Source organism: Falco punctatus (assembly GCF_963210335.1).
Source record: "Falco punctatus genome assembly, chromosome: 3".
Lineage (NCBI taxonomy): Eukaryota > Metazoa > Chordata > Aves > Falconiformes > Falconidae > Falco > Falco punctatus.
In genome coordinates, this window is record NC_137582.1 from 48,376,427 (window position 1) to 48,403,314 (window position 26,888).

Below are 26,888 nucleotides of genomic sequence, written 5' to 3' on the forward strand. Positions count from 1 at the left end.
GCTTGGTTTTTTTTTTTCTATCTATGTGAATTATGTACTGTACTTATTGCAGTCTGAAACATACACACTCCTCCCATATGTATTTTACTTCTCCACATTTGTTCAGTTATAAGAATGGAATTTGTTTCTTGCTGCTGTGTTCAGTAGTTTTGCAAAGAGAAAAGGTGTCTAATTCAGCTAATTACATTAAACTCAGTTGTTAATTAAATCACAATTTAGTTAACTAGTTTGTACGTACTGTTTCCAAATTAGGACTAAATTTGGGGTCATGGGGTTTGGAAATTTATTAAGCGTGCAGTGATTGGTTAAGCTTGTTTATGTAACGGGTTTAGATCAATGCAATATATTTTATTGCCCAAAGCACGTGGTTTGCATTCTATCAGTAGGTATTATTTCTAAGAATGTCTTAAAATAGTCAGTTAAGTCTGATTTGACTGTTCAGTTTTGCTTAACGTGCTTGACAAGCAACTTTGGTTTAGACTTTGTAAATAAGCGAACTAATTCATCACAATATTAACTGGCTGAGGAGGTGATATTAAATTCACTTCATATAAAGGACATTAATTTTGTTCATTAACTGAATTTTGAGATGTAGAGTATCTGATGTCAATCATAGACCTGCCGGTGAGAATAAATTAGTAAAGTTACGGTCTTTTCCAGATGTGGAATGATATAAATACTGCTTTGTTAGAGCCTGCTTTTTAACAGTGCACATGTTTAGAAGTATTTTCAAATTCACTTTCTAGGAAAAACATGTCAACATCTTTAGGAGAGATTAAATTCTTTCATTATACTATAATTCGTCAGAGCTGGGGGCTGAGGTCTATCCTGGCAATGTAAAAGGATTCATGAAGGGAAGAGTATGTGCGATTCCTGGAGAATAAATTCCTTGACTGTAAAGGAAACCCCAGGTTTTCTATGTTGAATGTTTTTTACATGATAGTGGCGGTCGTAACAAACGAGTTGGAAATAGTATGATGACACTTGAGCTTTGCGAGACAAGAAGTGTTTGGTAAATACTTTATAGAGCAAGCTTTTCTGGTCAGCCTGTGCTAGGAAGGAAAAGTGGCTTTTTTTGCTGAAAGGAAAAATGATTGAACTGGAAGTTTAGTTACAAAAACTTTTAAACAGAAAATTGTTCAGTATTTAAAGTTTCTTGCATAACTTTATAAAATTAAATGTAAACTCAATTTATTTTATATTAATGCTCAAATTCAGAAAAGATTTTTTTTTTATGAACAGAATGGGTTTATTTTCATCTATGTGTAGGTCCTTTGGCAGGATTACTCCTTCAGAGTTAACTTAAAGATGCATAATTGTTTTTGGTTTTTTTTTTTCAAGTTTAAGATGGCAACAAACTAATGACAGACGTTTAATACCAATTACAGTGCTTTGTTTGGGGACCTTTCTGAAGGAACAAGTCCAAAAAATTGTGTTAGAAGTGATTGTAAATTGGGTACAAAGTAAACTTAAATTTCCACTGCTGTTCACAGCATGTATACAGGGCAGGCACAGCTTGGTTTGCATGTCCTTTAATTTTTATGCCTGATTGTGACGTTTAAGAGAATTACCTTTTGAGAAAACACAGTAATTGTCTTTCTGTACTTACAGATTATATCTGGGATTGATTAAAAGAACTAGAACTGCGATAGTGCTTTCTGTGATGCAGGTGTATCCAAGTAGTTCAACTAAAATGTTGTTTCACTTAGTGTTATCTTATGGCTGGGCAACATCCTTCACCATTTCTGTCTTCTTTCCCCAAGGTAAAAACAACAGTTTATCCAGAAAAGATTGTAGGTGCCTAAATTCTATTCATGCTGCATTTTGATTACCCGAATCCACAAATAAAACGGCCTGGTAGTGAGTTTTGGATGCATCTCTGTTGAACAGGTGCTTCAGTTTTCCCAGTTGTCTGAAATTGCCCTCCCCTGTTGGAGAGGATGCAAAGTCTGGACTGATCTAATTTTCCCCAGCTGGCTGACTTACCTACTGAGCTGCAGTTGTGCTATAACTGATCTAGTATATTGGGATATTTTATGTAGTGAAATGTGCTGGCAGAACTGGTCATGAATCTCTCCCTTCCAAATTTTTTTCCAATTCCAAAAAAGCAGATTTGTTTATTACCTTTGTGGACATTTGAATCCTCTCAGATTAAAAGAGAGACTGGAACAAAGTTGCCTTACAATTTAAGCTAGTTTTTACACTACTCTAGTGGAGAAAAAAAGGGAGCCATGTTCCTTTTAAAGTGTGTGTGTGTGTGTGTTTAGATCTTTAAGGATGCCATTTTCTGTAAGGAAGGTTAGGAGTTTCTGCTGCTCAGAAAACACAGCTTCTGGATCCTTCATTAGAAGGCATTTCCTCATACATAATTCTGTTAAAATGCAGATTTTCTTCTGAGCCAGTTAAAATACCTCACACTCAGTGATTCTTTTCGGCTTTGAGCAGAAGGTAAATGCCTGCTCAATGATCTTGGCTTTTGTGAATCCCACTTTGAAGCCCTATTGCACTTTCCAAGCATTGCAAAAGGAAGGCCTTGCTGAGGTCAGGATTCCACTTGTGGTCACGTGTCAATTTTAAATGGAAATGTACAACCCATACCAGCTTAGGTAGAACTTAAATTCATCAACAGGAAGTCCTCATTCTACAAAAAGTGGTTGTCTTACCTTCAAAGGCATGCCTTTTGAAATAGATCATTAGCAGTCATTCATATAAATAAACCCGAGGAGATTTACCTCAAAGTACAATTTCATACAGTTGTGTATTAGCTTTTATTCCACTAGATCATCATTCATTTGGAATTGTTTTACTATTTTAAAAGGTTTGGGATTAATCTAGTTACAACATTAATATAGAAAATCTTCGTTAATGTCATTGAAATGATACTGATACCTTTCATCGCAGATGATGTGTTACTAAGGACTCTTTAGAGCAAACTTGTTTAAAAGCTGCTTCACATTGTGATAGTCTTTCTCATCACTTTCTCTTTTTCAGATACGCTTTTTAATCAGAAAGTGCATGAGTACATGAAGTTTGTGTGATAAATTTTCATCTATCTTTATATAGCATAACGCTTCAGAGGATATATATATATATTTTCTTCATTTGTATTGTGCTAATGACTTTGGAATTTAAAGGTCAGTGTAAAACACAATGTGTTGGCTGAAGGAGCCCATGCAATTTTAATACTGCTTAGCAGGCTGGTGAAAAGAGCAGCCTTTAACAGTATGCATGTTCTGCGGGAGTTAGTGATTTGTGAAGTGCAGACATTGAGGAAAGAATACCAGTGGAATGGGAAGTTGTTAGAGCTTAATGATATCCTGCAGTTAGATAAATACCAAGACAAACCAACCATGCTTATTTTCAAACTAGGATAAGTCGATTTTGTGATAATTTCTTACTTGATGAATTATAAATAATATCTTGTGTCAATAATGATTATTTTCTCCTTCTGTTCATGTAATAGCTTGTCTATAGTTACTTTTCCTTTTCAGTGCAACTTACTATATCCCTGGGAAAAGTTTGTGCATAATGAGCAAGTATATAGTAATGAAATGTAGTTAAAAATCTGTCTTCTGTGCAGGTGGGTGTTTGTTTTCCTCTTTTTTTAAAAAAAATAAATAATTTTTCGCTCCTTCTTCAATTAAATGCAGCATTAAACAGCCTCAAAATAACAAGATGTTTAGAGGGGTTGTTTGGGTTTTTTAAGAGATGCTCCCAGGGTATGTAGGGACCAGCATTCTGCTATTGGTGTTGGGTATAAGTTTAAATGCAAAACACAGCATTAAAATGTGTTTTCAGGAAAGATGCACATTGCAAATGTCAGCGTATTGTAATGCCAAAGTGAAAGGAAAACTACCTAGAGAATTTTAATTGCTTAGAAGTTGTGGCACATGGAAAATAAGCTTAGAAATTATTATTTTCTTCTTTTAATAATCTGAAGCCTAGATCTCTCAAACCAGTGTAGTTTTTCTCTCCCTTCTAATTTCATTGCAGAAATGGTTTTCTTCCTTTTTCTTGCAGAATAATAGAATATAGTGTTTGATATAAAGTACAAATGTTTGGTCTGTCTTCCATCTCTTAATGAGGTATCTTTGCTGGGAAGAGAGATAGCTTAAAAGAAATGAAATTCTCCATTTCATGAAATGACACACTTTGAACTTTTTTTGATATGTGTGTCTGATCTTTCCAGCAGGCTGAATTTGACCTAATTAAACTTACTTTGTAAACTTAGAGTTTTAGAGCACTCTTGTCGGCCCTGACTGAGACAAGTACAGCATGGTCAGTTTGACTGCAAGCTTCCCATGAATGCCACCTTATTGATAGATCTAGTTTGTTTTGTTGAAGTTATGACCTATATTGTCATACTTTATATAAACTGAAATGATATTGTTAGTGCTTTGGGTAAGTTTACTAGAAATTCAGCTGAGATAACTGGTGTTCATACATTAAGCAGTTCTGACCACTAACTGGACCGTGTCATAAGTATGTTTGTAGAAGGGCTTCCTCTTAACTTAGTCCTCCAGTGTTGTGCTACAGAGGGCAAAAGCACTTTGATTTGCTGTCTCTCGTAGGTTTTTTGGTTTACTTTTTTGTGCTGTCATGTTGAATAATGTTTTGGTTTTGGAAGGAGATGGTGGAAACTGGACCATAGGTATTGTTAACTTACCGTGTATCTGGTCTTCTCCTGTGGTGCTGTGTAATGAAAAATCTCACCATTATTTGTTTAATAACATGAATGCAGTAAGAGGAGAGCATGTCTCCTGCTGAGGGCATTGAGGAAACAATTAAATTGGTCTCCTAAATCCTGCCTTGTTATTCCCATTTCTATTTTTCAGAGAAAGCCCCCATTTTCTGCTTTTCATAGCACTGGAATTAGGCAAAGGGTAGGTTTTAGAAAGGCTACATACAGTAAATGTCACTGAAGCATGTCTGTCTAGTTCTTTCCTTCTGGGGTATTTTTTTTCCTTTCTTTCTTTCTTTTGTCTTTCTGTGTCCTTTTCCTACCTGTATGTGTCATTTGGTTCACATAAATAAGGTGCAGGAAAAAAATACAATTCAATGGAAGTCTACTATAAACTCCAAAGTTTAATGTAGTGGAATTGTAGTGAATCTTGTAACTTGAAATAAAGAAGTAACTCTAATAACAGGTCTACACATAGTTTACAAATGAGAGCAGTAGATGTTGTCTGCCTTGACCTCAGCAAGGCTTTGGATACTGTCTCCCGTAACACCCTCATAGGTGAACTCAGGCAGTGTGGGTTAGATGGGTGGACAGTGAGGTGGGTTGAGAACTGGCTGATGGCAGAGCTCAGAGGGTTGAGATCATCAGCGCAGAGTCTTGCTGGAGGCCTGTAGCTGGTGGTGTGCCCCAGGGGGTCAGTGCTGGGTCCAATTCTGTTCAGCTTATTCATCAGTGACCTGGATGAAGGGACACAGTGTGCCTCAGCAAGTTTGCTGATGATACAGAACTGGGAGGAGTGGCTGACACACCAGAAGGCTGCGCTGCCATTCAATGAGACCTGGACAGGCTGGAGAGCTGCACGGAGGGGAACATCATAAAGTTCAACAAAGGCGAGTGTGAGGTCCTGCACCTGGGGAGGAACAACCCCACGCACCAGTACAGGCTGGGGGTGACCTGCTGGAAGGCAGCTCTGCGGAGAAGGACCTGGGAGTCCTGGTGGACAGCAAGCTGGCCATGAGCCAGCAGTGTGCCCTGGTGACCAAGGAGGCCAATGGGATCCTAGGATGCATCAGGAGGAGTGTGGCAGCAGGTCGAGGGAGGTTGTCCTCCCCCTCTGCTCTGCCTGGTGAGGCCCCATCTGGAGTGCTGTGTCCAGTTCTGGGCTCCCCAGTTCAGGAGAGACAGGGAACTGCTGGAGAGGACCCAGCAGAGGGTTACAAAGATCATGGGACTTCTGAGGAAGGGCTGAGGGGAGATCTTATCAATGTTTGGCGTGCAGAAGAGACGACAGAGAAGATCTTATTGATGCCTACAAATATCTTAAGCATGGGTGTCAAGAGGACGGGGCCAGATTCTTTTTAGTGGTGCCCAGCAACAGGACAGGGCAACAGGCACAAACTGAAGTGCAAGAAGCTCTATCTGAATATGAGGAAGAGCTTCGCTTTGAGGGTGACAGAGCCCTGGCACAGGCTGCCCAGAGAGGCTGTGCAGTCTCCTTCCCTGGAGACATTCAAAACCCGCCTGGACGTGGCTCTGTGCAACCTGCTGTAGGTGAACCTGCTTTAGCAAGGGCTGGACTAGATGATCTCCAGAGCCCCCTTCCAACCCTGACTGTTCTGTGATTCTGTGGATTCAACTTTACTGTCTTCCTAGTATCTCCTGTGATTACTGATTTTGAAATATGACCAGAAATTAAATGTAAATCTTTGGGGATACTGTAAATGAACATTGGTTTATTAGTGGATAAAGCTGTTCCTTTTCTTTGGGACAGGCTGAATAGTTCCAGCTTCCTTCTGTTGTCAATAAAATTATCTGTACTAGAAACCTTACAAGATTGTCGGGTAACAGGAGAATTTAATATGTACAAAACAAAGGTGGTTGATACTGGCATCCTCTCAGGCATGAATAGTGCAGGGTTTTTACATCTACCTACTGAGGGAAGAGAAGAAATGTGAGAATTCTTGTGCTTTATTTAGGAATTTAAATGCCCACAGTCGTCTTCCTCTTAAGTAAATACTTTATAAACATCAACAATATGAACTTAAAAATGCTTTTAGCAGACTCTAGTAGTAAAATAACAATTCTTCAGCAAAAGATTTTTATAGGCAGCATTATTTCAACCATTAGCTTTCATAAACTTGAAATTGCCACGCTTATTCCCAGTAGCGCACCATATACATTAAATATACCAAGACAAGTGGAGTGCACCTGTGCCAGGTACAGTACATGAAACTTTGTCTAGTGTAACTCAGATATTGACAGTACTGTTTTTACTTTGGTTACAGTGTGGATGGGGCAACTGGTTTGGTTTTCAAGAAAATTCTAATGCTCCACTTTAAATTTAGTTTTCATGCCCAGTTGGCATTTGTACCTCAGATGTATGTCGTAATGGATTTGCATCCAAGTTGCCTGCTGTGTTTGAAAAAATACTGCATTTTTCTGAATAACAATGTTTTCTCTTCGTTTTCTTCATTCTCTTTTGCAAAGTAACACTGAGTTTGATCAGGAACTGTAGTTGGCTGATTGTGTCAGAGCCTTGTGTGGCTTTAAATCATTCAGTCTGTAGTAAAATTTGCCTGAGTTGTTTTCAGGTAAATATCTGATTAACTCTGTGTTCCCTGTGGATTGGTGTAACCCAGAGTTCCGTCTGTTTTAAAATAAATACACTTAAGAAAAGAATCTATGCTTCAGTGGATTTTTCAGATAAGGACTGAAGCAAGTCCTTATAAATAGCAGAGTTCATAAACCGTGGGTAGGAGTCTCTGTGCATTAAGGTATAAATTTGAAGCTGTGCGTCATCGAAGGTATGTTGTGAGGGTTCCAGCATATTTCGGTTAATAACTTCTCTTACTCTGGAGTCCAGACTGACCTGTGCATTAAAATAGAATGTCACATAAGTAATAGTGGAGAATAGTACACATGAGTTTTCAGGTTTATTGGTTGAAAAAGCAGTCTTTTTAAACCATTTCAGCTGTTTTTCAAGAGTGTAAAAACTGCTAAACATACTTAGGCAAAAAATGACTGTGTTGAAATTTGGAAATAGTAATATCTTGAGTATGGACAGAGAAATGTTCTTACTGAGGTGAGCTTGCTCGACCAAGGCTGCCTGCAGCCCCGCGGTTACAGACACCTGAGACTGGCGGGCTGTCTCCAGACCCGCTTCCTGCTCTGTAGGAGAGAGGATTTGTAATTTTTTGTGACAGTTTGTTTCCTTGGGAGTTAGTGCTGTTGTAAAGAGACTGAATTTGGAGTAAGCAGTATGATGCCAGACAGAAAATGTAACCTGGGAAGCTGTCACTTAATAGGGTTCCTGTTAAAAACCAGGGTGAATCAATGGGAACCACTGGTATGGCTGTATAATGATTGCATACAACATACAGTCTTTTTTCTTTTTTTTTTTTTTTTTTTTTTTTTTTCTGTAAAGCTTTAGTGCCTGTAGAAAAATATTATATTACTGGAATAGACTGATTAAGATTTAAACAGCATTTTTATAAGTACATAAGTATAGCTTGCCCCACAAACTATTAAGTTTGACTTTTGGAAGGATATTGGAAGGTTTAAAATTCCAGCCTACTTGGCAGGATTATATTCAAACTGAACTGAGGTGTCTTCAAAACTTGATGTGTTTGCTAACAGCAAAGTGACAAGTATTTTTGAAAATTTTCAGGAAGTCAGTGTGTTTGTTCTGTGACGTATTTTGTCAGCTGCTCTTCGAGCAATTTTGTGCTTCACAGATAACACTGTTTGTGGTTTCTGTGCTTTTGGAGAGACGTGTAACACCCCCTTCCTAGTGCAAAGAAAAAAACTGCTTTGTCCAACAAGTAAAATTTAAGTTGAGCAAGGATAGAGTGATCACCTGTATAGTTGTGCCTCAAACTAAGGAGTTCACGTCAGCGTGCCAGGGTAGCATAGGAGAAGCTTTCTTCCAGCCAGTGGAAGTAGTGTTGACCATCTCACCTCAACAATGGGTCTACCTTTTTCTCCTAAATCTCTACTTGATGGCAGTGGAATGGGGTGGGGGGTGGGGTGGGGGTGGGGTGGGGGGAGGGGGGAGGAAGTTCTCCCTGAGTATTGTTGTAGCTTTAAACGCACATTAGAACTAACTGTTGGGGAAAGTAATATACCTCTTTTGGAGAAAGGATAGAAATATAATCTTCATAAATTAGTCTTGCTTTTTCTTCAATGACACTTTTGTTGGATTCTTGTTTTAGTTCCTCGCAGGCCATCCAGAAAAGCATGTTTTCCTCACTGAATTCTGTTCGTAGAAACTCACGAAAAGCATTTCTGCCAGCTGGAGTAAGCATCAATTTATCAAATGATTGAGCCCAGCCATTCACTTCTTCAAGAGTAGGGGCAGGGCTTCAGGCAGAAGGAGAGAACAAGAAGAGAGAAATGAACGATTGTTACTCGGACTGTGTGCAAGTGGCAGGAGGCATCTGCCATCACAACGGCACAAAATCACAGGGTTCACAGGGCTGCAATTCCTTGCCAGGACTACCCGAGTGCAAACTCTAGTAAACATATTTGTAAGGTGCCTTTTGAAAGTGTGCTTATTAAAAGTTCAGATGCAGATGATTGCCAGCTCTTTGATGCAGGGATTGAAGTTTACTGCTCAAAGTAATTGCAACAAAGAAGTCCCTCTGCAACAACTATTTGTTGTTTTTTGTATATATATATATATATATATATATATATATATAAAATTTTGTCTATACCTCGTAGTTCTTGTTGAATTATTGTTAAAAATTGAATGAAAATATGTAGAAAGAAGCCGTGATTCAAACCTCATAAAAGGTACTCTTCTGTCTATTACAGTTTTAGAAGTGCTGCTACCTGTTTGAGCAATTCTGAAGAGACAGTTGCTTGACTCTTGGGAGGATCTGAGCTCCTCTCTATTACTTTTACAAGGCTGAGCATTGCCAATTAGCTTCATTACACAGTTGCTGTGTGGGAACAGGATGTATTTAAAAATTATTTCAGATAAAATGGAGGCTGTGTTTACAATGCTGGTATTGATCTGCCATGTTATGAAAGTGGGGATGTGGATTTATATGCTGCATATAAATAAGGTAAAAGATTATAGATCAGACCTTTGGTTCCTTAGGAGGTAAGAGACAAATGACTGCAAATTCAGCATAAATTGCAAACAGATAATAATAGTTATTTGCATATTTCAGGTAATTCACTTTATTTAGTCTGATTTGTAGAATTTGTTTCATTTTATCTTGACAGAACACTTGGTAAATACCATACCTTTCCTCGCAGTTTGGAATACCCTCTGCTTGGAGTTCATGAGATGTTCTTCTTGCTCTCTCTTCATCTTGATTTCTAACAGTAAGACTGCAAGGTAGCAAACAAAATTTTAGCCAGCTTCTTAGAGGAAAAGGCTGAATGTACAGCAGATGCTTTTCCTCTGATATTAAAAAAAAAAAATCAGCTAAAAGGACAGAAGCGAACAGTAGCCACATTACTCATAGTTATGCTCTGACATTAATTTTACAGTTGTATAAACCTGGAAAACTTTAATGTAGCTGAATGCTGTTCAGTAATGTATCATGTAGACTTTCTATACAGAGGTCATAGATTCATAGAATTTCTCAGGTTGGAAGGGACCCATAAGGATCATTGAGTCCAATTGTATATATGTGTACGTGAGTATATCTGTATATATATATGGGGTATATATGTATACATGTGTACCTTATCAGATACCAAATCTATTCTCCATTGATACTTATTATACTGTGTATGCTCGATGGAATGTTTTAACTGAAGTTAGGCTTTATGCCCTGGTTTTATGTGAGTTAGATGCTAAGGTTGGTTGGGTTGGGTTTGGTTTGTTTCCTCCTCGCCGCCCCCCCCCCCCCCCCCCAGCTTCCCTATTTTTAATATCCATAGGGCACAATGAGGGTCAAGGCTGTGGGTTAGAGAGGTGATACCATGTTACAAGAAAGCCAGGGTTCAGAAGATGGAGCGCAGGTTTTAAGCAAGCCAGACACTTCTGTATGGGATGTTGGGAGCATAAGCATATTTCAGAGTTCAGATTTAGATACAGCCATTGTCTGGTAATTGATTGCAACTAAGGAAGTATTAGTATATGCTTCAAAATGTGAGGCCTGGAGCACAAAGAGCAGATACATGGTTGCCGAATATCGTTTTGAGTATGTCTGACTGGAAATGAGTATTAGATTGTTTGTAGCATTACAAAAAAGATAATGTCTTCTGCAGTCACTAGTGATCACTGAGAGTTTTTCATGTCCCATGGAAGAGTAGCTGTCAACTTCTGTTGCTTTCATCACATGTTAGTTTAAATAACTCTAGTTTTTAAAAATTCCTTTTGTAGTTGCAGATGATTTGTTTTCATTTGAGACTGGATTTGCGAGTATGCATACTTCTTTCTAGGGAATGGGGACTATGTTCCAGTTCATAGGCTGTCATAGTTTAGTGAAAAATGCACGTGCGTACACACACACATTCATACACTCTGTAAAGCTGCTTAAAATTTGTCAAGAGAAGGTCCTGGTGAATTATAACCTGTAATTTATATGAAATAGGTCCTCCAGCTGATACAATGCAATACAGTTGTTATAACTTGTAGGAAAATATAAATGTTTCTTCATTTGTATCATGTCTGTCTTTAATGCTAATGTTGTAACAGTTTTGTTGCCTTAATTCTTAAGAATCTCATTTATCTGTAGTAAGGCTTTTTGTTGATCCAGTTGATTTTTCTGTCCTTTCTGCCTTCTGTACTTTTGACTTTGCCTTACTTCCAGCCTTACTATTTACTGGTTATCTCCTTCTCTTGTTTTCTCTAGTGTTAGTCCATAATCTGCAGAGACCCGCTTTTCTGTTTGCCAAGGCAGTCCATGCATTGAAGAGGGAGGGAAGCTTTCTAATACAGAGAGCAGATAACTGCAAACGCTTTTTTTTTTTTCTTTTTTCTGCAACATCTGAAGCATACATTCAAACCAATGAACTATTTCAGTTCACCTTTTCAGATAAAAATAGTAGTTAATGTTAGCTCTCTATTCTTTTGAGGTGTATAGGTCTCAATCCTTTACTACACTTTTTACCAGTGGCCTTTTTTAATATGAAAAGTAATTCATTACATATTCCTCACACACAGACAAGAAGTGATATGCTTGTCAGAGTTACTTTTGGGTTGAGGGGAACCAACAGATCCAACAGAAAGGATTATAGTCTTCATAGGGTAATGCACAAAAGGGGAAAAAGAGAAAAGAAATAACAAACGCTTTCTTAAGAGAACATGCCGTGCCTCAGAAAATGACTTGCAGGCAGACTCTTTCCCTAGAAATGTACAGATAAACAGTAGAAAGGGACTAGTGCCAATACTGCATCTTCTCATGCTTCTTCTCAGGATCTGGAAGAGTAACATGCTGGAGGCTTGAGTTCTGGCTCGGAATGAGCACAGGTTCTGAGCATCCAGCTGAGAGACTCATTTCACCATTTTTTTCATTCTGAATCTACTATTAAGAGTATGCTGATTATTGGATGTTCAGCAACTCAGCTGCATGACTCATGTAGACTGTTATTTTTATTCCTATTCATAACTTTTCTGTTCAAAGTACTTGAGCTATTTTGAGGAAAGGCTCTATGAATAGGGAATATAAATAGCTTAATTACAGTTTGTTTTGCATTTCTTGTTACTAGAAAACAATTGTTCTCAAAAAAAAACCCCACCAGAAAATACTTTAAAGCTCAAACAAGCTGCTCTGTTTTGGAGCCTGTACTGGTTTCCTAGATGATTCTGAAATGCAAATAGGAATTTAAAGCATCGTGAAATTTGTGTACTATCACATACCCTATGGAGTAAATTGCTCCCTTTGAATTGTTTGAATAGTGAGGTGCACAGAAAATGAGCATCCTGGAAAATAACAGGTAAAATGCTGCACTTTATCAGCAATTTAAAAGATAAAATGCAAATTTTATGTAATCAGTGGGATAAGCGCCTTATTTTTTTTTCCTTTTATGGAAAGATATGTTGTTTGTGTAATGTAGCTCTAGACTGAGCCACTTGTGATTGCACTGGACAACTGTTCAGATGACACTGGAATTTGTATGGGATGCAAGGTAGCAAACTCTGATCCTGTACAGGCACAGTACTTAATGTCTTTTTAAGCTCTATCTTAGTTTGCCTCTAAGAACCTGCTGAAAAGAACGGTAGGATCAGACCCAGAGTACTTAGCATCTTGCAAAAAAATTCCAAGCAGCCTGTTGTCCTTACAAAATACTCACTGTTTGCATAAGGGAGGGCAGGATTGGGTATCTCTGCTTCTGATGAGCTGAGTACCAATAGCAAAGGAATGATCAGCCTGCTTTTCCCTTGCCTTCTAATGGTGTTCTCCAAAGCATTTGCTATCAGCTGCTGTTAGAAAAAAATAATGGTGGAATAGATTCCTAGCCTGGGCTGTAAGGTTATTTATGACTTCTTGCCTTCACCTCAGTGCCAGGTTTGCTTGCTATGAAGTGTTTATGTAGTGGATAGTGTATTTATAAGAAGCATTCAGCTTGCTGTCAAGTGTTTTGGTTGAACTCCTATGGGTGTTCAAGATATCTATCTATCTATCTATTTCATTTATTTCAATGCAAGTTCTGGTCTTGCCCATTAATTAACACTTGGCCCCAAACGAATACAGGACTTCTGAGTATGGGAAGCTTTACTTCAGTTTTAAATCAAATCGCATGCATCTGGAGGAGCTGGTAAGAGAGAGAAGGTGAACACATCACTAATTTACGGGATCAGGTGATTTCTTTTCCTATTTTTGCTTTGCTTCCCTGATAAATTTTCCTCCTTAACATCTTGTAATGGGAGTTCTTCTGAATTATTTCTGCTTAACTCCTCTTCTTCAGCAAATACAATATTTAAAGTCGCTGATCCTAAGGATTAACTTCATATGAGTTGCAGGTGCTGTGAGTTGGCAACACTAATTAATAACAACAGATCCAGTTGCCTTTGAAACAAAACAACAGTGCTGGGCATGTGGTTATTCATTTTCCAACATACACATTCTTCCACCTTCTCCGAACTCCATTTAACACAGACTGTGCTGCTTGTTAAGTCCCAGTTCTAAATCTAAAGCTGTGACATATTCTGGTATTGCTTTCAGTTTTTAGTGGAAGCCCTGGTGAAGCTCAAGGCTCAGGAGAAGCAGTCATGCACGGAACAGACCTTCCATTACACAGCATTGACAACAAAACTACAGCAGAGTTACTGTACAGGTATTTTCTTAAAAATCTGTTATTTCAATGGCAGGGAAAAAAAAGAAATAATTAGTAAACTGGAATAGAAAGTTGTGTCTAGCACTAGGGCACATTCATCTTTTAGTCCCAGATCTGCAGAATTACCCAGGTGGTTTGTTTGGCTTATGTTGTCGTATACGCTGGCTATTGCCTCCCTCCCCTGCTATTCTCTTCCCCAGAGGCTTGAATGAGAGGGGTTACCATGAGCAGCTGCAGCAACAGCACCAACAGAAGCAGCAGGCGTTGGACCCTCGATTTCCTGTGCTGTGCTGAGCCTGTGCCGTGCCTGGGGTCTCCTGGGTCGTAGACATCTGCCGTTTGCGCATCTCCATCCGCTCTGATCCCATGGGCTGCAAGACAGCGAGAGGAGGAGGAAGTAAGAAACATCTCTCTTTTTCCTTTTGTTTGCTTTAAAAGTCTTCCCAAGCAGTGCTGAAGGCCACAGCTCCAAAGGAACTGAAAGCCTAAATGCTTCATTTCCCACACCCCCGCTTACCCCCAGAAGCTCTTGGGTGTTGAATCCTTTGGAAGATTCACTCATTCTATTTTAAGCACTGCGATGGAAGGCAAAGGGCTAATGAATTCTGCGTGTAGGTGGGTTACAAGGAAAGAGTGGTGATGCAGAGAGCAAAAGGGGTCTCGGAGATGCAGCTTTTAGTACAGTGGTATATAAGGTCAGGAGCTGAAAAAGATTTCCTAAGGTTTTGACTTTGAGGCCAGTCCTAAAGAAAATGGTACAGAACAGAGGTAGGTAGAGCCTCTCCTTCCCTCTTCCCTTTTCCCCGATTAGCTAATGCACAGGCTTAGTGATGCTTGAGACACTTGAGCCCTCCTGAAAATCTGCCCTTTGGTGAGTATTGAGGATGTCTCAAGCCTGCTTGTTGCCCTGTAGCAAAGGGGAAAGGCCAATGCTTACCTGTCCATTACAGGACTGACTGCCACAGGTTTTTTAAATGTTTTCCTCTTAAGGAGGAATCAAGTGCTTCTGTGAAAATGATTAATTACTAATGAAGAAAACACACAACTGGACATTAACATGCAGGTTTTTGGTCATCTCTTGCAACTGAAGACAGCATGAAACAATTTTTGGTGGAAGCACTGGTTGTGGTTTTTGCACTGTTTTAGGAAACCTTTTTGGAGCGTGAATTCTGCAGGTTGTGCAGAGAAGTGGTGTTAATGAAATGACAAGTCCCCTTGAAGTTCCTGTCCCTTCCTGAGCTATCTCTCTCTGAGCTTCAGACTTGCTCTACAGCACTTCATCATGCTCTCCCTATTATGCTGAGGTTAGTATCGTATTGAAGTGACAGATGTCTTTTACACATGAAATGCCAGCTTGTACAAAGATGAGTATGTCTGTCTTCATTTTGATTGTATTTGATTTTTGGATACATAACTAATCATCCTCCTATGTCATGAGATCCCTTTGTGTGTAGGTTTTTTTCAGGTTGCTAAACCTTCTTTTGAGGCCATGACAACTGTAGGGGAACTAGCTGCTGCTAATTTTGAGTTCTTTTTTTAATTGATAATCAATCGAATACTAGACTTGAAACATAATCTGATTAAATGAATACTGGAGGTTTAAAAGTTGCCTTCCTTTCTAAAATGTTCAGCCGGGTTTAGGAAATGCTATTGTTATAATTTGAGGGAGAATGCACAGAAGTTGTCATGGACTTGAAAGAAGTGTCAGGAGGAGAAAGGAGATTATTGCAGCAGAGTGCAGCATTACATTTTGCTGGATTTTTTTTTAATGTTGAATTTGTTTCTCTCTTATACAGATTAATAGTTTTCAGTTTTGTGAGAACCACCCACTCTCCTGAGAGAAAAATGCATGACATGCTGAGCAGAAGATGCACCTGTTTTGCAGGAGGAATATAAGAACAACAATACAGATAGAAATTATAACTCATTTTGTAACTCTGTAGACCTAATCTGACAAGCAATGCCTACATGCCCAGAAATAGAAAATCAGAAAAAGAACACAGCTTCCAAAAACCCCGCAACCTTTCTTGTTTCAAAATGTGGAAGAATAAACATGAGATGTACAATACATTTGTAGATGCAGATTTCTTCAGAGTTTCAGATTCACAGGAAGAGAATGAAGCCCTAACTATTAATTTCCTTCCAGGTACCTATACTTTTTTTAAATAGAGCATCTTCATACTTCAATTAGAAAGTCATAGTATATAAAGCATTATTGGAATGATAATTTATCTAACAATATTTCAGGTTGCTTTGGACAGTGAGCAATTATTACTCATTTGAAAAGTGTAACTTGGTTTCAGATGTGTGGTTTATGTAGCCTAATCCATCCGCTCTTACTTTTGAGATGTGTTATGTGGATAGTTCACACATATCTCTAGTCCATATTACAGTTGAACTGATGGTGGCCTGAGTAGAGAGGCTGGTTCCTGTTGTTTGCTTTTTTCCAAGGAGAACAGTAAAGGACAGCAGAAGTAGGAAGAATACACTCTTCCTCCCCACCTCATCCCACTGTGATTTAATTCAAGAGATCCTTCTGGATCCATTGTTACAATTTCAGGTTCTTCAGTATTGTTCTTTGACATCTTTAATGAAAGGGAAGAGTATGTAAGCAGCTGTATGGCAAAAACTGCCCAGCAGCATTGTGTCTTTGTTTCACTTTGAACCATACACCTTACTTAGTTTTCTGGTACTATAGGCTTTTATGAATGTTCATCATTGCATTTTGATTTTTATTTGGCAGATGTATGCCAACTTTCTTATTGAATAGCCAAGTAGGTTATGGTCATTTGTGATGAATATTTTTTTTGAAGATATTTTTAGCAGACAAAGCATGCTTTAATGATGGCAAAGCTGTATTGGAGTAATGGGAGATAAGAGAAAGAGGACTGGAATATACCTGTTGCCTTAAAGACAGCCTAGACTTTTGAATTGGAGCTGTTTAGTGATTATCGTGCATGTATTCCCTGTGGCCATGGACAGACACTTTCTACATTTGAAAGAAGTGGATCACAAACCAATTTGGATGTGACTTTCTGTGGTGTATCAGCAGGAATATTGTGGTTAGATACAAGAAGGAATTTACTCCTCTGTGGAAGTACTACGGGTATCACTGTCCTGGTTTTGGCTGGCATAGAGTTAATTTTCTCCTTGGTAGCTGGTGCTGTGTTTTGGATTTGGTGTGAGAATAATGCTGATAACACAGGGATGGTTTTGGTTGTTGCTGGGTAATGTTTACACTAAGTCAAACACTTTTCAGTTTCTCAGGGCCTGCCAGCCAGAGGGCTGGAGGGGCACAGGAACTTGGGAGGCGACAGGACAGCTGGCCCCAACTGGCCGAAGGGATATTCCATACTATGGGATGTCATGCTGAGTGTATGAACTGGGGGGAAAGCTGGCCCGGGGCTGCTGATCTCTGCTCAGGGACTGGCTGGGCATCGGTCAGTGAGTGGTGAGCAGCTGGATTTTGCACCACTTGTTTTTTTTTCTCGCTTCCCTTTGGATTTTATTTCTCTCTTCTTCTCCCTCCTTTTCATTATAATTGTTGTTGTTGTTATTATTATTATTGTTTTGGGTTTCCCCCCTCCTATTTTATTTTCCTAAATTGTTCTTATCTCAACTCTCGAGTTTACATTCCTTTTCATTTCTCCTCCCCGTCCCTTGTGGAGGGGGCAGGGAGGAGGGGAGTGGGCATCTGTGTGGTACTTAATTCTGGCTGGGGTTAAACCACAACAATCACATTCCAAGAAAGATAAAGCATCTATCTAAAACCCTAACAGGATGTTTAGAAAGCACGACTTCCACAGAAAAAATTGTAGAAGTTTGGCTTGTTAATCTAGAAAGGGGAACTGAGAAGCACATTGATCTTCTGATCAGTAAAACTTACGATGTTCTATTGTTCTCTATTTCTTTCAGAGATAAATGATGAGTTAGCTTGGGCTAAATAAAAACCTAAGCTTGATTTTACAGGGTAGCAAGGTAGAGAGTGAGCAGTGGTGCAGGTTATTACGAAGTTGTAGAAACTCCTTTGGCACAGATATTATTAAGACCCATAAGACAAAAACATAGCAGGCTGGTCCAGGTTCACAGAACAAGTAATGAGTAAGTGATCCATTGCAGCAGTGTTTTTCTAACTTCATTCTTCCGTGCTTTTTAAAAATTTTTTTTTAATGTAGCTCTGGCTCTAAACCAAACTGTCGTCAAGCACGTTCTATATACCTTTCTATCTGGATCAGTTCCTTTTAGCCACATAAAAATGATTAATCTGCAGGAGAAGTGGATGTCTTGCATTAAAAGTCTGGTTTTGTAGTTTATCCTCTAACAGAATTGCAAAATAAAGTTAAAATGTTCATGTTTGCAGCACAGTTTTTTGCAAATGTATATCCCATTCGTGATTGTACTGAGATTGTGTAATGCCAGACATGAGGCCTGAATGCACAGTAAGACATAGGCTCTGTCTTTTGTATGTATATTCACGGACATACGCTGGCTTTTCAAAAAAAGATGTAATTTAAGGAAAAAAAAAAAAGGTAAACTAGAGAAACCCAAACCCTGCAATTTTGCAGCTGTGCATGGTGATCTAAGTTTATCATGAGCTCCGTATCTGCTGGTTTTGCTCTCCCATAAACTGCTCCTTGGCTGGAATAGAAACAAAGGCACAGACACCAAGCTTGTGCAAGTCATCTAAGGGCTCATTTTTTTTTAAAAAAAAGCCAACAAAACCTTAAAAAGTATTAAGGCTATCAGAGTATGACTATGCACAGGGAAGTATAATGACCTTGGAAGGTGTATAGAAAAAAAGTCATAGAGATGAAGCAAGTTGTCTGAGATCATGCAGTGAGCCACTAATGGGATGCAAACAGAAAAGCCTTGTTTTACGTATGTATTTGTCTTTCTGCTACCTCTAGTGTATCCAGAATTCTGCTATGGGTCATTGAAGTTCTCCATCACACTTTGCTGCTGCTTGCTGCAGCCACCGTAGCTGTGTAATGAGCCTTTCCAGACAACTGCTCGAATTACTGTTATGGAGTTGTACTGTGTGCAGGAATGCACAGCAGATTTATCAACAACCCCGGTGAATATTATTTGTAGGAATTTACACAATTCCTTGCTTCTTTACAGTACAACCCACATTAGCAACTATTTAAACAATTGCCTGACTCGCAGATCTGCAGGAATGGAGATGGCTATTTTTTTTTGCCTTTGGTACACTTCAGATGCTCAGGGCAAAAAGGAGGGTTTTCTTAGACTTCCCTGTAAAAAGGTCTTCTGTTTGTATAATGTTACGGTTGTTAATTTGGGACATTGGATGGTCTGACTGGGTCATGCAGTAGGTGTAAAACCAGTTAGAAATTCTAGTGCCTGTGTTCTTTGCATCAGTGATGACACCAACAGTATATATTAGTTGAAGAATTACTCACTTATGGCTTCTACTGCTATAGTACGTGGTACCAATGATTGGTGACCTCTTCAAGTTTATTATCCCATAGTATGATGCCAAAGAGCTTCAACCCACTGTAATAAAAACCAGTGGAAGTGTGACTTAATTTTGCAAGAGGGCTTTCCTTATTTTCTAGATTGATACTGTGGGTGATCAGGTTGTTTTAATAATGAAAAATACGAATCATCAACAGCATTTTGATCCAATAGCTTACCTTAAAGCTGTTAAAGGGAATGACATATGTTGGTACCTACATTTAGCTAAATATTTTTCTTTCCCTGTTCTAGTTAAGAATATATTCAGCAGACCCACAAGTGGTGGACCAGGGAAGTAGGGCAAGAGGCACACGTAATGTATATAGCTTCCTTGCCAGCTGATGCATTTCATAAGGAGCATAAGAGGTGTCCTAAACTTGTCCCATAACCTGACTGTGATGCTTAAATAATTATCTCTATGCTGAAATAATTATATTTGCTTTGTTAAACAAGTAGAATGATATTGCAAAGAAATGCATGTACAGAGCTGGGCAGGGAAAATATTAGTTGTAGCAATCAGTTGGAAGACTCTGGGGCTTGAGGAGCCCTGAGGGCTAAAGTGTGTATAAAATCAAGGGCGATTCAGAGCTATTATTTGGCTGTAAAAGGAAACTATGCATTCCTGAGGAAAACAAGGTGTACAGCCATCCTCCTATACCTAGTGCTGTCAGAGCACTCGCATATGACAGGAGACTGTTTTGTAGTCTGGCATTGAAGCGGGAAAGAACCTGTGATTGAACTGGACAGAATCCTTCTCATGGGGAAATTTTATAATGCAGTTATAAAAAATGAATACACTAGGTGCATTGTCTGTAATCAACAGTGCAAATGTTCTTCCACCAGCTGATATATTCTGTTCCATATTACCAGGTGCGCACTTTGAAAATGGCAGTCAGTAAATACAGCATGTTTTCACATCAGCCTCCCAGGAGAGTCACCTATTGCATCAGCTGACTCTGAAATAAAGCCAAGATGGAGGTGTTCTTTCTAAGGTTTTCGGTTTGCATGGCATGCAATTAGTATCTGGTTTAAAATGGATTTTTTTACTGGCCAGTGTCAGGTATTTTCTGTTTCATTTCCCTGGACAGTCAAATATTAAATATAAGTATGTCCATCAACAATGAAGATGCTTTCTTTGAAACATCAAGATCTCATTGTGATCAGACAAAATTCCATACTAGTTTTTATACATTCAATTTTGAAGTATTAATTCTGATTACATGTAGTGTGTGTCTTATTTTCAGCTGCTGAAAAACTACATCACTTCACTATGGCCGGTGAAGACAAGGGGATTTATACCACCTAGGGATGTGATCTGGTACTTGTATTTATGCTGCAGAGAAAAGTGACTTCATGTCTTGGGTTGGACTTAATACCAGGTGGTGCTAAGCAGAATTGTCTGAAATGCCTTTCTTCAAAATTTGTATAAATGTTTTGTTTAAAAATCCTCCTTCTGCTTCCTGAATGCATTTAGAAAGAAGGTTACAAACAGTGAGAGTTTTATTTTACCATTGAAAGTGACTTTTTCCATCTCACTGAGAGAATGCAGAGGGTGAACATGTATCATTGTGCATGAACTATTTCCACTCTGATTGAATAGTTTTGTATTTATTCTTTGAGAGAACTCTTACTGGTTTGACTAGAAAGTAAATTTAGAGATGACTTTTTATTTTTTCCAATGTAGTATGTTTAGAATTTTAGATATATTTCTTTCAGTAGTTAAATATTCAGACCTGTAAGGAGATGATCTCCTATTCTCTTTGAGGTCCTTGCAAGTTCAGGAAGACTAACATCTCACAGGTTCAAGCTCAAATACCTGCTCTGTTTTTGTTTAGTTTTTTTGTCACTTGGGTAGTCACACTGAGATCTAGTGCCTTCCTTCTTTAGGATTGAGGCAAGGTTATATTGTTTCTCCAAGGCACGAGAGGAAGGTTCAGGAGGAGAATTTATTTCTAAGCCCCAGTGGAGGGATTCAGCCTAGTTTGTGACAGGTTTATCCCCTCATATGTCTGGATCTCAAAAACCTTGGATGCTCCCAGGTCTCTTGTTCTTGTTAAATTACTGTTAACTCCTTTACTAGGTTGCAGTACTACAAGGGAGATCCATACCCTAAAATCTGCATCATTGAGGAAGAATAAGAAAATAAAAAATTGCTTTTCTTTCCCTAAGGTTATCTCTTTCACACAAAAATGGAAATTTCACTGCTCTAAACTCCCTGTGCCTCCTTTATCTTCTCAGATTTCCAGATCTCTCAGAAGGTGCTATGATAATGAACAAATTGTGTGAGAACCCTCTGTGCTGGATGCTCGCTGCACCTTGCAAACTGGGGTCTGCCTTCTCTGTCCCCACCATCTGGAGCAGCTACATGCCTTGTTTGACAATGGGTTGGAGAAGAAGACACAGGGGCTTTAAAAACTGGAGATGGGCTGCTATCTTGTACTTGGTTTCTAAGGAATCCAAAAGTACTTTTAGACTACGGATGGAATGAGATGAGATACCTTTAACCAAAGGACTTCAGCCTCTACCATCACATAGTTTAACCCCAGCCTGGGTACAGTTTTAGCCAATTGTTGGATATAATGTGCGATGTCTCTCTCCATCCAGTTGTATCAGTTTGACTGCCCAAAGTAATGACAGCACTACCAAAGACCCTGTGTCTGCTTGGTGAGGGCTTGGGTAGCCGTAATTTAATAGAAAAAATACAACTCTCTGGTTCACGTGATAGGGAAGGACTAAAAGGTGCTATTCTGCTGATTGTTAGGTAGTCTCCGATTTTGCTAATACCAAGTTGCTGTGGGAAATCAAATCCTTGAACAAGACAGTCAGTGTCCAGGTGGCAACAGGAGTTTCTGTTGCAAAGGTTCTTGTGGTGGTGTTGGCTGGACCAGATTGAGACTCTCTGAATCGTGCTTTACTGCGCAGTTCTTACATCCAGCTGGTCCATGCTCCTTGCGACTGCTCCAGCAGACGCGTGATCCATCCCTTGTGATCATCTTGAGCTACATACAAAACATCTCCTAACTACCTAAATTCATACAAAAGACTGCGCTACATGATCATTTCCGCATCTGCAGGAAGTTTCTTCTGACTACTTACAAGTGGCTGGCTACTTACAAGTCTCATCTGGCTACCTGCAATCTATGTAGAGTTGGATCAATTTTGCAGCCTTGGAGGCTCTGGAAGGGCCATATTCTCCACTCTGGATGTTAATCAGCACATTGAAACGTAAAGACAGTTGTCTAGGCACAGTGAGTCCTGCCTGAAGGAATCCAGAGAACTGTCCAGATCCCACACGGAGTGCACCAATTAGTCAGATAACTGGGAAAGGGGAGTAGGAGTTGAGTTGATCAGCTTGTCTCTTGTTTGCTCACTGTTTCATGTCAATCTAATGTAGTATCTATGCAGATGCTTAGATGCATGATTTCTGGATCTCACAGAAAGAGAGAGGTCCTTCTCTAATGATAACGACAAATTTACTCCATTATAAAAATGCCTCTAAAAAGCAATGAACCAAAAATAGAGGAAAAATAATGGCACGTGTTCTTGCTTCTTATCCACTAGATAGCATCTATGATTCATATAAAAAGTACACACTCATATTACTGAGTGCTAGTAAGTAAGTAAAAAAAAAAAAAAGGAAAAAAAAAAACCAAAAACAAAACCCAGGGACTTAAGCAAGCATCTGAAAAGCTACTTTTGACAATAGTGGAAAAACTACTGTATGCCTTAAGAGTAATGCTGAGGTACTGGAACAAGTATGACTGCCATACCTTTTCCTCTCCAAGGCATGCCTATCTGACATTCAGATTATGAGGCATTTCTGTATGTGACCTTATGAATGCAAAGGAGTGTGAAGGTCAGGAATGAAAATTATTTCCCTGGTTAAAAGCACCTCAGATAATACTTGGCTTAGTTGTAACATTTATAGTATTTGCTAATCTCTCAGTAGGAAGGTGGGCTACCAAGAAAATAGCTTCTCAAAGGAGGAATATTTAAAACCTAAGCCACAAATGTAAAATTTAAAACCAAAACCAAACCCCAACCAAATAAAAAAAAAAAAACCAAACACAAGAATACACAGAAGACTGCAGAAAATGATTTTATGCTTTTATCCTCATTTTATGCTAAAGCACAATGACATTTTCTCAGCTCAAAGTGCAAAGATTCTATTGCTTAAACATCACTACTTAGATAGGATATTTCCTCCTTGTACACATTACAATCGGGCAGGTGTGCAAGCCTTAACTTGTCCTTAGGGCTGATTTGCATGGCCACAGCATGAAGCTTTTGCAGGAACTATACAGCCTGTGAAGCCCTGTGCTATAATGCTACCTGACAGCCAGTTGGAGTGAGTGCACAGACGTAGATCATCATAGTCCAATTATTTTTCAGTAAATACTTCAGGCCTGATCCAAACTCCATCAAAGCAATGAAAGCCAAATATTGGTTTCAGGGACTGTTAGGTGAGGTGGTGTAACTCTTGCAGTTGCTGCTTTCTCTTCAAATCCCTGCAATAACGATAACCAGTGAGTTGGAAGAAAAGAGATTCTGTCCTTATCTACTGATGTCATAAGAGGCTTGCAACTTGGGGTCAAGCTCAAGTAATTCTCTGAATCTATATTTTATTAATTTAGAAATACTTGGAGGAGCTGAGGAGCTGCAACATGCTCCCACTGAAGCCTGTGGCAGTTTATTGTCAACTGAAATATGAACGGGAAGCCTGATGCTCATGCTTTTTTCTCTTCATTGACAAATTTGACACACAGGCTTTCTGCATCAAGCAGTATACTATTTTAGATGGAGAATAATTGTAATATATGTTAATGAACTCACCCACACATATGCACATGCTTTAGGCAGTTACTGGATTGCCCATTTAGTGAGTTAAGAGCAAAAGCTCTTTGCAAGTGTTTTTGTATTGTTGAAGATGTGGCATCTTGTAATGGGGTGACTGAGATGGTTGAGAATTTACAAAGGCAAGATGGAGGTTAGCAGAAAGGAGACTGGCAGCCATGCAGAATAAAGCAGCTTCTTATGTCACTGCCGCATGTGAGTCTGTCAAAAGCCTAAGTAGATGAAATTGCAAGAGAAAGTATCCTTCCGTGAGTTTTAAAAAAAATTCTGGGATGCTTTTATGTAAAATGTGCAGAAATTGAGTGCCTTTACCTGTTTTATTTATTTTTCCAGAGGAGCAGCAGCTCAGAGGAGCTGGGTTCATCTATCCAGATTAAAGCATTGCTTTACATTTCAAAAGGAACGGCTGAAAGTGTATCACACCCACATAGTTCCAGGTAACGGTGCCTCCATCATGTCACCTGTAACTGAGGTGTTTTTCTACCAAGGGCTTAGATGTCTTCTGCTCCTTTTTCTTTGCTATTCAGTGCTGCACTATTTGGCTGCCAGACCAACCTGCTGTCTGCAAAAAACTTCCCGCACTGAAGTCTTTCTCTGAGTAAAATCTGACTTTCTTGTTAAGAAACATAGTTACTTGGGGTTTCAGTGGGATTTTTGTGTGTTTCTTTTTAGAAGGATGCTCTGTATCTCCTCTGGTAGTACTGTAAAGTAATTCCTTTGGATTTTACCACAAGAGACTTCACTGAAAACATTACTCTAACGTGCAATTAGCAGGGTCACTCTCTGTCATTATTTCTCCTGTAATATGGGAAAGGCAAGAGATAATTTTTTTTTTTACTGGTTGCATTGAAAAAGCAACAAAAGCAACCTGTTACTGCAGTCCTGCTGTTTATGTGGGTACTGTGACAGTGGAGCAGTACGAATGCCAGTATGGATGTAACTTCATTCCATGCTGAGTCCCTTCACAAACCAGGTCACTGCAAACTGCAATTAAGTTAAATCAGTGTCAAATCCTCCTCTGCACAGCACAGCACAGCCTGTCGGCATCCCTTGCCTTGTCTTCCGTGGCAGCTGGAGTCAGCCTCGCTGGATGTATGTCAGTTCACACTGGCTGATCAGCTCTCTCAGAAGCAAAAACAAACAAACAAAACCCCAGGCTTCTCCAGTGCTGGGAGTTTTACGGCTGCTTCAGCTCTGCTTTGGCTAGCTTTAATGTTAGAGGAAATATTTGCTTCTAGGTATTTTTATGCAGCTGGCTTAAAAAAAAAAATAAAAAATCCATTCATCCTAATATTTTACAAACCTCTTTACTATGCAAACAGTGAAACTGGTGCACATAGCAGATTACTCTGCTCACTCCCATCATCTCCTACTGGCGCTTGGTTGCATTGTGCTTAATTATGAATGGTCTCCAAAAAGCCCATTTTACTGTACTATGAAGTGACTCGTAGCACACAGAACTGACAACTCACACTGGGTACTGGAGTCACATGGCGCTGTATTAGTCTGTGACTCATTTCATATTGTACTCAGTGCTGAGATCTGACTCATATCGAACTGTGTGAGGAGCTGACTGACATTGTACTGGTCTGAAAGCTGGTTTGAATTGGGATGACTCATGCTGGAGTGCATTAAACAGTGATTCACATACCGTTTCCTATTGATTCCGATTGTCGCGATTCACTTTGGATTGTACTACACTGGCATCTGGCTGCTTTGGTAGGGTAGGCACCGCGGTAGCTACCCTCTGCCTCAAGTTCAGCTGTGGTGCCAAATGGCGCCATGTCAGCTGGGAGGAGTATTACCAAAGTCAATTTAAAGCTGAAGTAAAGTCAGAATTTGGCTTAACGGACCGTCATTTTGGTCACAATGCTTTCTGGACTTCTTCGCTTCACCTGGCTATGACAATTTTGAAACAAGCCTATAAACAGAAAGTTAAGAATCACGAGCTTCTAGCTAAGACTAGTCTTGCTCCTGAAGGTGAGATCTCTGCGCTATTGCAAAGACCTGCTGCCTCCTTGGGATAAAATTTCCTAGTGATGAAAGATGGGATGATTTTTTATAAGCAACTAAGTATTGGTAGTTGCCTATGCCTCGGGTTCATCAACTTGTGACCTGGGTTCCAAGAGACACAGAAACCTTACACTGTGCAGATTCCTTCCTGGTACTTTAAGCCGAGCCCCTCAAGCATCACCACTCACTCCAAAAAATGTGCGCTGCTCTTCAAGGGACAGAGGTGTGTAACAGCCAAGGTGATGCTTCCACGATTAACCATTTGGGACCCAGAGTAAAGACATCAAAATAAGCGTTAATGGTCGAGTAGATAAGTAAGCGAAGGGGAAATAAGGTAACTGCTCTCTCATCTTAAAATATTTTATAAAACCTAGTGCTAGTTTTACATTCATTTGGCTTCAACATGCTCTTAGTTTGGAAAGACATTCCTTATTTTAACCTGACCACAACTAGTACTCAGCTGATAGTGATTTCGGTGCTTCATTGAATTGAGCTAATGGTTACTGGTTTTTGGTTCTGTAGCAGACCCTTGGTGTAACCGGTGCCACAGTACACAGCTCTGCAAAGTGCTGGATCTGATGCTGATGTTCTGTTCACGCAACAGGTACAGAGGTACCAGGCAACT

At 39.3% G+C, this 26,888-nt stretch overlaps 1 protein-coding gene across 4 annotated transcripts in view; it reads right to left on the bottom strand.

Annotated features, from left to right (window-relative positions):
- Positions 1 to 3,092: 3,092 nt before the first annotated feature.
- The window catches only part of RGS20 (regulator of G protein signaling 20), a 51,692-nt gene continuing 27,896 nt past the window's right edge, over positions 3,093 to 26,888 (bottom strand). For all 4 annotated transcript variants that reach the window (XM_080379444.1, XM_080379445.1, XM_080379443.1 and 1 more), the window contains 4 exons: positions 14,144 to 14,292; positions 9,935 to 10,021; positions 8,806 to 9,040; positions 3,093 to 7,550 (listed from right to left, as the gene is read on the bottom strand). In XM_080379444.1, coding sequence (XP_080235570.1) covers positions 7,362 to 7,550; positions 8,806 to 9,040; positions 9,935 to 10,021; positions 14,144 to 14,292 — 660 coding nt within the window. In that variant the 3' untranslated portion in view covers positions 3,093 to 7,361. The remainder of the gene's footprint in view (positions 7,551 to 8,805; positions 9,041 to 9,934; positions 10,022 to 14,143; positions 14,293 to 26,888) is intronic.